This window comes from Colias philodice, chromosome 15 (assembly GCF_061535455.1).
Source record: "Colias philodice isolate Cphi_HAF_F1 chromosome 15, ilColPhil1 Martin Lab GWU primary, whole genome shotgun sequence".
Taxonomy (NCBI): domain Eukaryota; kingdom Metazoa; phylum Arthropoda; class Insecta; order Lepidoptera; family Pieridae; genus Colias; species Colias philodice.
This window is the reverse complement of record NC_143100.1, coordinates 8,237,877-8,249,760: the sequence shown is the minus strand read 5'-3', so window position 1 is coordinate 8,249,760 and position 11,884 is coordinate 8,237,877. Positions and strand designations below refer to the sequence as shown.

The 11,884-nt window shown below is 32.2% G+C and overlaps 1 protein-coding gene across 1 annotated transcript; it reads right to left on the bottom strand.

Moving 5' to 3' along the window:
* Window positions 1-2,023: 2,023 nt before the first annotated feature.
* Lcch3 (Ligand-gated chloride channel homolog 3) lies at window positions 2,024-10,431 on the bottom strand. The gene is made up of 10 exons (XM_089704207.1): window positions 10,331-10,431; window positions 8,358-8,458; window positions 7,038-7,105; window positions 6,196-6,341; window positions 5,658-5,815; window positions 5,174-5,289; window positions 4,558-4,726; window positions 3,531-3,779; window positions 2,912-3,100; window positions 2,024-2,571 (listed from the first exon to the last, which is right to left on the bottom strand). The coding sequence occupies exons 1-10, from the start codon at window positions 10,429-10,431 to the stop codon at window positions 2,396-2,398; spliced, it is 1,473 nt and encodes a 490-aa protein (XP_089560333.1). The 3' UTR covers window positions 2,024-2,395.
* Window positions 10,432-11,884: the final 1,453 nt, after the last annotated feature.

Genomic DNA, 11,884 nt, shown 5'->3' with positions numbered 1-11,884 from the left:
ATATAAAACTCAAAGGTGACTGATATAGTGATCTATCAACGCACAGCCCAAACCACTGGACGTATCGGGCTGAAATTTGGCATTCAGGTAGATGTTAGGACGTAGGCTTTCCCGAAATTCTTGCGGGAACGGGGAAAAACGGGGATGCACGTACAAAGTCGTGGGCGGAAGCTAGTTTATAGATATTACTCTAATTTATTTTTACATAGAATACCTATTTATGTAGTTTTAATGCTTTGTTAAAAGTAGTATCTATAATATGTATTTAAAAAAAACGTATAATTTAAAAAGTTGATGAATATAAAATATACTTACAGACGAACATAGAAACTCTATCTTTTGGTTTTTGGAAGTCGGATAAAAATAGCCAAATTGAATAAACAGTACCAAGACTTAAATATTTTCTTACATAAAAATATTACTTGCCAAGTGTCTAACAATTATTAGAAAAATAAATATTATGATATTGAATCTTTGTACCGAAATGTATAAACAGCGACATCTGAAGGAAAATCTTTGAAGTTCAGTGGCTGTATTTCTTGCTACGGGAAAATGTAGAGCTCCCGTTGGATTGTGCCTCCCTTAGTTGCCAGGCTTCTAGTCCGCAGTTATTTTGATATTTTCTAGATGGCATTATTGAATAGTATGTATTAAAGGAAAAGCCTTTCGTTCAAAGGTTCATGTAAAGATGTCGTTTTCTTAAATATACCCAATGGTCATATTATGTGCCTTCGTAATTGCATGTAATGCAATTGTTGTTTATTATTAACTTACATTTAATACATATATTTTTTTATAATTATCGCTGGTATCGTTCAATCACATTACAATAATTACTATTACTCATTATTTCTCATCAAAATTGTAATCTGAGATCTTAACCAAAATATATTTAATCATATAGATTGTAGATGATGTTGATGTGGTGAAGTGTGTGGATGTGGATGAAGAAGATATAAGTAGTTAATAGTTATCATTATAATATTCTTTACTATTAGACACATAGACTATCTCTCATAACTTTTCATACTTATTAATATTCATGTGTCATTGGTAAATTAAATAAAAAATCCATTATTATATAATTATTATGTTTATTTCATGGATATATCATTTATAATTTGCAACTACATAGAAACATCAAATTGGACTATTTTGCTGTTGAACAGAATCTCATTTTAGCATCAATTTACTACATTATAATTTTTTATTTTACTTATTTATTACAGAATAAAGTTGCGACCATTGATCAAGATACATTTTATTTAAAAATCTTGATGAAAATTCATAAAATGGAATAATACAGGAAGGTTTTCGATAAGTTTTTATCGTTAACCTTCCTACAAAAGTATAAGATAAGTTTTTATCCTAACATTGCTACAAAAAAGCATAAAAAATGTAATAAAACTGGACCATTAATTATTTTATTGAAAATAAATTAAAATAATACATGCCGTTGATAAAAACAAAGACAGCAAACATTCACATTTTCCAGTTTCTTCAACTAATAGCCGCAACTTTATCTCGTTGCTTTGTTTTACTTATTCTTAACAATTTTCTACAATATTTTTTCTTTTTAGATATAACAATACATTATAATCTTTAATAATTTTTATTTTTTACATATTATAATGGCTAGACTTTTTAATAAATAAAATTACAACTATTAAAATATAACGTGACATATACGTATAATTATAACCTAGTATAATTAACTTAAAATATAATATGCTTAAGTAGTATTATATGTATAATATAAATTACATTTGATATTTATGTTTGGCAGTAGTTATGTTAATTCTACTAAAGTAATAGTTTGCAGTATGCACAATGTTCGAACATCGCAGGGTTCTATACAATTAAATCAATTTATTCTTAATAAGACATAAAATAGTCCTTATGAATTACTTGTCTTTTTTAACGAAAAAATAACAAGGTTATGTTTTACAGAAACTAACAATAATTAAGATTTCTACAGTTTTAATTTATTGTTTAAAATAATCAATGCATTTAATTATTTCCATACAGTTAAACGAATAAATGTGAACAATTATTTTTAACAAAATTAAACTTACAGTATGTTAACTGCGTAAATCATGTATGGTCCCGTGACAACATAGTAATAAAAGTGGTAGAAATAAAAGTCTAAATAAATAAAAGAAGACTCTCGTTTTCACATTTTTCTTACATTATTTGACAATTATTAATTAATAGCGCACAATATATTTTAATATTGGTTCACATTAACTACGTAGCATTATATTTACATCTTGAATCCAAAAACCGTTAAGTTAACCATCATATAACGCTAAAGGATTTATTCTTAACATATCCAAAGTTCTGAACTTAGTATCTACATAATAGTTACTGGGAGCCAAAAGTGTCATTGGTTAGTCTAATCGATTACATAGAAGACCCAGTATATAGCGTTAAAGATAAGAAAACTTATGGGGAATATGACGCGTGAATACGTATCTATAACGTTGACGTCGCGGATTTTTGGCATCGAAGCTTTAATAACTGTAGCGCCTTTCCGAAGTGCGTGCATCACACGGGGTTTGGTTGCGCTGTCTGAAAATGTAGTATATTTTAGTATTTAAATTTGTCGATACACCTATTGATTATATTGACCTATTAATTGATTATCTGTGGGTAAAAATTTAATGTTATTAAGTATAGGAAAATGTTAGAACTAATTTTGAACCAAAAGGTTTTGAAGATGCTATAAAAATATAAAACTTTGTAATTATTGAACACTTTTTAATGGATTTAGTCATTATATTTTAGTAGACCAAGATGCTATATGTAGATTCGAACCGTTACATTAGGTACTTAAATTAAGTAATTGCTATTTAAATAAGTTTAAAAGTTAAATCGCTCTCAATAAATTTATATAATATATTATTCTCACTTCTAGAAGTCCTGGAGTGCGGTCGGGTCCTATAACGAAGGTTTGTATGGTCCCTCTGTAAACGTAAGGAGGGCGGAGCGCCAGTCGCCGGCGGCAGTGGCTTAGACCGCAGCCCTAATAGGGGCGAAACCCTGCCCGACGTTGGCGTACACTCGCGGAGGGCAATAATTTCTTCAGGTGATCGTGACCCTTGTCAAATAATGCGTAAAATTATTTTAGTAAGGCATCACTTTTACACGGAGGTATGATTAGATATTTTTTATCTAATTTTCACATCATTTTGAAGACGTTGAGATGAATTGCAATAATTTAAAAAAATCTTACATAATACATAATTGATTAAAAGACATATTTTTATTAAAATACTAAAAATCTCCACGAATAATATAATTTATCGAAATATGTCTCCTAAAGCTTAAAGCTCTAAGGGAGATATTTTAGATTTCGTTTTGAGCCAATGAAAATACTGTAACAACCATATTATAAATCAACAGTAAGGACAGTACAAGAATCAATTATAATAAGTATTAATCTGATCCATTTATAATCATAAAAGTAAGTAAACCAAAACAACATCTATCCAAATAGTAAACACAATACCTGTATAGTGTATACCCACCTCCAGAGCTTTTCAAATCCTTTTCCACACTAGTACTAGCAGATAAGTCTCTGTTTTTTAACTTGGCCCGTTTCCTTGCCCTAGCGCCCCAGTACGTATAATTAACAGCCGCATACTCCAGCAATGCGGCGAACACAAACACAAAACACATGACGAGGTAGATGTCGATGGCTTTCACGTATGAAATGCGCGGCAGGCTGCTTCGTACGCCCGTACTTATTGTTGTCATTGTGAGCACCGTTGTTATACCTGCCAGGATTTGTTGTGTGTAGTTATGTGATTATAGTCCGGGAATGGTGTAAATAAATTCTTATATCTAGTTTTAACTTTTTAGATGTCATTATTAGGACTATTGTTAGGTACCTATACGGGGCTATACCTGTTAGGATTTCTGTTCATCGGTAGTTATGTAGTTGGTTGTGAATTGAATTAATAAATGATAATACCTAGTTTGTAGAGTTTTTACTTCGTAGAGCTATTTATTTATGTGATGAAAATATTAGTTCTTAATTAATTATTGCAATATTATGTTACAAAAAAAGAATTGCAAATAACTGAGTAAACTGAAGTAACTTGTTGTTGAATGCAATTAAGGAGATCCATCAAAACGTATTATACATAAACATAAATAAATTTCATTATAAACAACAAATTGGTGTAAAAATTTAAAATTGCAGGACTTTCCCCGCAGCGGGTCTAAATGACAAACTTTTGATGAATTTTAATGGAAACCCCAAATTTCCTTAACCGCTACAACGTCCCCATACTAATTGCATAAAATTTATTATAAAAACCAGAAAAGTAAAATTTCTTTTTGATAAAGTACAATAGATACTTATTTCTTCCGAATACCTTTTTGGTAGGTATTTATCTCTATATACCATTAATAAATTAAGCCATATTAATTTTTGTATATTAAAGACATTATTATGTTAGTAAACTTGATTCACTCAACGAAAATGTTATTTTAATAAAAAAAATCATGTAAGTACATAGAAAATACTTCATTTAAGAACGTTTTATTTACCTAAAGCAACTCTCGCAGACGTTGCTTCGTGATTAATCCAGAACGACACCCAGGACAGCATCACAATTAAGATGCTCGGCAGATAAGTTTGGAACACGAAGTAACCAATGTTCCTTCGCAACTTGAAGCTCAGTGACAAACGCTGATAGATGCCTGTCGCCAACTTCTCCTAGAATGTTAATAGCTTCTAATAGACACGTGCCGTGGTTGCTTGTAATTGAATCATTTGTAAGAGACGGAGTTTAGGATGTGCGGTGATTATATTTGTAGGTAAATAGTATGTAGAATTGAGTAGATGTTTATGTGTGGAATTTTCAGTATTAACGCTCATATAATGAAAATTATTGTTAGTTAGTTAGTTTTAGTTTACAGTAAAAATACATCGTAGATGAAACATCTGGATATTTAAAGGAAGTATCCATAAAAAAATTTAGGGACGGTAAAGGGCATGTTGATTTCCTTAGAAAATTTCCTAATCAATATGCATTATTTTTATTAAAAGCCAGATATAATTATAGTTACCAATAACAAAGAGAGTTAAAATTAACACTATTATGTTAATCATAGTGTTAATTTTTCGGTAACTAAGTCATATTCGATGTTATAACTTTCATACCTTCCTATCATTAGTTTCATATCCAAGTATCGTGAACTGTGGCAGCTCTGCATCTTCCACACCTCGTACTGGAGTATCCTTCCAGTACATCACCACGTCAGACACGGTGTAACCATCTACAGATTATAAATATCATCTGTTAGAATAGTCAGCTTTTAAGTTATTTGAAATATATTTACAAAGAGTAATACGTTTCAGATCTCGTTTTCAAAACAGTGGGATTGTTATTTCGCATTAGCCATGTTATTTAATTAAGAATTAACAAATGTTTCGATTTCGAGTTTTTTATAGATTATTCAAAAAATTTTTTTCATGTTCAAAATACTTTAATGCAAGCGTAATTGCAATATGTGCATTATGTGCGAATGTGCAATTGTGCTCAATCAAAATCATAAGAATACAAAAGGTGCCGGATTCATAGAACATGGCAGCGTGTTAGCAAAGCAGAAGCTTAGCTGATTATATCAAAGTTATGGAGTCACACAGCTTTCAATCTCGACGGTGCAGTTCTGACTGTCCAAGGGGTAGTAGTGCAGGTCCATCATGCAGGCCAGCGTGGCCGTGAAGCGCATCCCGTAGGTTATGCTCCCGTCGCCTCCTAAACGAACCAGCTTGTTCCTCTCTGTGACGTCGTGGAGGAAACTGCAATAAAACGAGCTTTTAATTTAATCCCTATGTTTAAGTTCGTAACAAAGGCAATATAAACATAAACGAAACATAGCAGAAATGTCCTATCGATTTATCGTTGTATAACAAATCATCTTAAAAATATTAAGCGAAATGAGGCAGATCAGTTATTAAAGTCCATTCGGCTGTCACCATAAAAAGCCCGAGAGATTGATTTCCACGGGTTACAAGAGTAATTTGTAAATACATATAGTAAATATGTATGTCTTTAAATATTGTCCTGTATGTCGTGCATGACTTTAAAATTTGTAAAAAGTGTATAAGAAAAAATAAAAACACGTAACAATTTATTAGTCAACAGATCGAAAACTATATCTATTTGGAATTGCACTGACCTATTCTTATCATTCGCGAAGAAAGTATCAGGAACCCAAATCTTATCAGCGAAGTCCCCAGAGAGGGTTAAGACCTCGTCCATTAAACCGAAAGCCAACCTTTCATCCTTCCAGTACTGGTTCAGATAAAGGGTTATTGTGTAATCCTGAAAAAGTTCACGCTTTAATACAACGCACGTTGTATTTTGTAGAATGTAAAATAGTTCTCTATGAAACACTTTTCCAAGGTCAAGGAGTGTTAACCAAATGATTATAATTTTGCCGAAATCATATCCACAGTTACCCACAAACTATGACAACTCCTAATTGTCTTTAAATAGATACAATGTAGAAAATTGTACTAAAACTTTCACACATTACATCTGTAAGCATGAATGAGTGGGGTGTCACCAGACGCGGCACCATCGATTGGCTGACGCAGCACTCCGCCCCCGGTGACCGGCGATGTATGTCAAGAGCTGGCCTTGCGCTCTTTCGCTATTAAAAGCTTAACGAACACGATGAGCGATCAAGAGCGACATCCTTGGACCAAAGGAAAACTTGTCCGAAGTTTCGGTGCGTCCACTTATCGGTTTACCCCACTTTGTGTATTTATAATTTCTTTCGCGACCAGATTAAGAACAACTTTTTGTTCACGTTACTTAGGTAGTAAATAGTTGGTATTTAAGTTTAAAACAACAATGAGAATGTACCTATAGAGTCTAAGAAAAAAATATAAGAAATTATTTTCAATATCAAACCCATACATGAACTTGTTGGATAAGTGCATGTGCATAATAATAATTAAGTATTAAAATCCCTATCCGAATACAAAAAATATTTGTTAACGGATAAAAGCTTACCATATTAACTTCCGATATAGCGTCAAAGCTCGCGATGGTCAGATCCATGCCAACATACAGCGGATCGCCTGAAAAGCAATAACATTTTATGCAAGAAGGTATCACATGCGACCGGCGAACCGCTGACAGGCCATATGTTTGCTGAACGAACTCAATATCTTTTGTATCACATGCTCCAGAGCATCAATATGCCTTTAACATAAAGGCTGTTTTCGAAGCATATCGTGGTATTCTCCAAAAGCGGTAATATCATGTGAATCGATGTACGAAGGGCTTTGGAAATTATTAAACATTTTCAATACATCCTTTTTATGATATTTATCGTGTATCTAGCCTATACATAACTTTATTGCGTTCTGTCATTTGTATTTCATGCGCAATTTTCTATAATCGCTATATTGAACTTCGATTACTGCTACATAATATGCAATAATTCACGATACTCTCTTCTAAATCTTGAATTGGTAATTATTTATCTATCATTTTGGAATTCTAAAATAAGTAATCAGAAAATTCCATGATTCGATGTTCTTAACTCAAAGCACTCTTTTGTTTTTGCTGATACTGTTAAAATTAGCATGTATGCTAATTTTGTATACAATAATGTTGTATACAACATTATATTTAAAGCACTTGCAGTTCGCTTATCGTTTTATTTTAATTTTATTAGCATTATTACTATGTTCTTATAATTTTATAATTTATAGTAGGATCACTATTATATCCGTACTCGTTGCCAACTTAATTTTACGGAACAAGAGTAGCAAGACAGACTAGAAATGTTATTATTTCTTAATCCGACCGCTCTCAGCAGCTGCAACCTACCGCTCTATGGATTTATTTGCAAGGTATTATACAAGAACTAAAATAAAAAGATTATTTGTACCAGGTACAAGAACCCGGCTTTTCTTTATAATTATTTCTTGCAGGAAAATGAGATTGAATAACTAAGTAAAAATTACTAATTGAAATACTTCTTTAAACTTTAAGCAATTATATTTTTAATTATTTACATGATAAATAAATTACTTAAAAATAAGCAGTTTATTTCAACATCAATTAAAAAACAATAGTTGACTCTTAGTGAAAATTAGGAAAACAGCACAAGATAAATAGACAGAGTCTAAAATTGTATTCCAAAGTTTCTCCAGAACATAGAAGGAACAACGTAAAATTACGCATGAATATGACCGCCTTAGAATTCTCATGATAATTAGAGCAGTCATTTAGCAATACTTAAGTGTACTTGTATTTTACATCTATTTTTATCAATAAACCACTGCAAATTTCGTCGTAGACTAGCTATTCAAAATATCGTACCACCGAAATTGGGTCGTAGTCGTATATCGTATCCGTCCAGTATCCGAGTCACGGTGTGTGTCACGTTCTCCAGCCGATCCACCGCCGCAGTACGCTCTAACCTAAAATCAAACAGCATTCATGTAATGCCAGTCGTAATTTAATATTAATGTCAATGTAAGTTGTCGTAGGCTATTATATGTAATTCTGTAAAATATGTAATTCTGTAAACCAATTTTTTTATTGAACCAAAAAAAAAATTGCATCCTTATTTTCTTTCACATTATTTCTAACAAACTGATTTCGTGCTTTACAAGCCTTGATTGAAAATTCGTTCATTTCTGCTACACTACTGATTTTGATTAACAAAATGCACCAATATTTTCTTTAACTTTAACATTATACATTGAAAATACTGAAAAATACACCTAGGTTATACAAATAGAAGAGAACATACAAGATATTTTTGTGTAATTTTTATGATGGGAAAATATTGTTCACAAGATCAAACAATACAAATAAATGTAATTAAAAGAGCCAACTACAAGAGATAAAAAAATTAACTTACAAAAATTTTCACTAGGTATCCTTTTATATCGAATTAACTGGAATTATGTGAAAAAGACCTTACTTTTTCACTACTATTAACACTCTTTTAGTGTAAAAGCGTTGACTCTAACTCAATAAAAAAGCGAAACAGCAGCTTTTTCCAACGTTTTAGACATTGATTACGGTCTTATCAAATTACACCTTCTGTGGACGTGGACACATAAATGAGATTCCCGTACAAAATTACCATTTAGCGTGAGGATTCAGCAAACAGAATGTGGAATTGAGTTACGGTGACGCTCGGGACAGCAATTAGTTCAATGGATTTACGTGTAATGCCTTTCAACGTGTTGGGATGCTGCGACATCACGATTAAAGATCCGCTTAATATACATATAATTACAGTTTCAAATGACTCATTAACCTGAGATACTGTACGAAACGAGCCTTAAATTATTGCAACCACATGGTTGATGGAAACTAGATTGTGTGCGATATATCGTCTATTGTCTTGTTAATAGCATTCATTTAAGGGAAAAATAAATAGATCCATGCCGGTTTTTATGTGACTTGACTTGTCGGACGGTTGATTTAGAATAGACTCTTCGTTAGTAAGGATGGTAAAAATCAAATTATTGTGTGTATAGGTAATTAATTTCCTCAATTTTTATTTGCTGCTCTATGTTCTAAAATAGGTTAAATGAAGTGACAAAAATTTACAATTACTAAACATTAAGATTAGTTTAACCACAGACTAATAATTATAATATACTACGTATACAAGTTTTACTCTACGAATGCAAAATTAATACGCTAATAATTTATAGTTTCTAAACGTTAAGATTACTTTATGAAGATGCTTAAACTTACTAAACAATGTTATGGCAAGTTTTAACTGGAATTATGTGAAATCCCGACCCTTAATACCTTTGACCACAGATATTTAGTAGTTTTTGTGAACTTACCCGTCGGCCGTCGCTACGGTATGCTTTGGCTCTACATAACATTTTATGAAGCTCATAAATATTAATGAATACCACATCAAATACACACTAAATATAGGGATGATGTTTTTTTTCTCAGAGGAATACGAGGAATGTTATTTGATATTAAAGATAAATAAGTATATAGATTTTCCGGAGTACAATAATTATTATTAATGCAAAAAAATGCTCTTTATCGTTATCTGTTTTTTTGTTTCAATTTAAGTAAGTATTGAAATTGAATAAAATAAATGTAAGAATTTCGTTTTAAATAAAAACATTTTTTAATTTATTTAACTAAATGTAAAGAAATCTAGAAATAAATATCAGTATCTATTTTTAAGTAGTAATTACGATTATTTTTTTATAGTCAATTGAAAAATAAACCTTTATAATTTAACTTTATAATAACTAAAAAAATTCCTATTACCTTCCTTTTAATTGCACAAATTACATACTTACTTAACTGGTACAAACGTAAAGAAGCACAGCGCCAAAATCATAAGGGTCGCGCACCGTCGCGCGTGCACAGTCCAGCGCGCTGGCGTGCGCCGCGCGATCATCGCACGCTGTCGCGCGGCAAACGCCGCATCGCGGTCACCACGCACACTCCCTAATCACTTTTTGAAGTGAAACTTCTTTCGATGAGAGTCAAAATTTAAGGTCGCGTCATGGCAATACCGTCACGTCATGGAGTAAGGCGACAATTTTGGTATCTTTGAATCTTGCCTAAGAAGTTTTCTGACACGTGTGCTCGGCACACACGCTCTTTTTTGTGCAGGGTCGCTGTTAGCCCAGGAGGGCTACTACAGCTTAACCGGACTTAACCCTAATCACTCGATGCATTACGTTACAAACGCGTAAAGTTCGCTAGTGCGTTGCGATGCAGGCAGGCGACCGCGGCGGCCGTGGCGCGCGGAGTGCCGTCGCGCCTGCGCCACCCCGTGACTATGGCTAAGTTTCGCGAACTTTGGATTTCCCTCCTTTTAATGTTTGGAAATACGGGATAAAGAGATTGAACACAGAATATATTAAAAATTAAATAGATATGTATTAAACATTCTATAAGTTTTGCGAATCGTGATAGTCTATTCATAAAAAAATGTAGGTTTATTACTAATATCGCACATACATAATTTACACGAAATTCACTAAATATTATAATCAAGCGACATTCATATCACTCCTACAACTCTACAACGCAACATTTATTCGCACTAGCGCAAAATGTCGCTGCTTAGATTAAAGTCAGCTGTCAGCTTGCAATGCACTCGATAGTGTGTGTACTTTGCAATGTGATATCATCTTAATTAAGCCACTACAGTTTGCTTTTCGGATAATTTTCGCGGCTTATAGATGGCACGGTTTAGGAATGCTTTTACATAATAAATTAAAAAATAAAACGACTGCCCAAAATTAAATTTTTGTATTAAAACCGAGGAAGGAAATCTTCCATCAATAGGAAATCCACCTGACAACCGCTCAATTTATAATATTAAAAATGATTAAACTAGTTTTGCTTTTATTGGCTTTCAAGAAGACGAAAAAACATAATAAGTACTTATTTCATGATAAAATGAATCCGTATATCTATTATGTATATAAGGTCATTAATGCATGGTAGATTATGTTTTTCGATAATAGAAACATATCACGTTGTTTTATTAAATTTTAAATATAGTATTTCCATGAAAATAATAACAGTACTTTCAAAAGATTCAGTCAGAGATGCTTCATTTGCGTGTCTAGCAACTGGAGATGTAAACCACAAAGTATCGAAGACGTAGCTGTGCTTTTCAATTTTATTCGAAAAATATTGAAATACCGAACGAATTTCAACTAGATCACTATACACAAAGGAGGATTTATATTATATGAATGTCTCGAGTATTCGTCACATTTCATCGGAGATACTTTCACTTCGTTTGATCTCATCTTTTCCAGCCAAGACGTTAGGATTTAATACGGTGTTATTATCCTATTTCAAATCTCCACACAGAAGCTTATATTATTTCG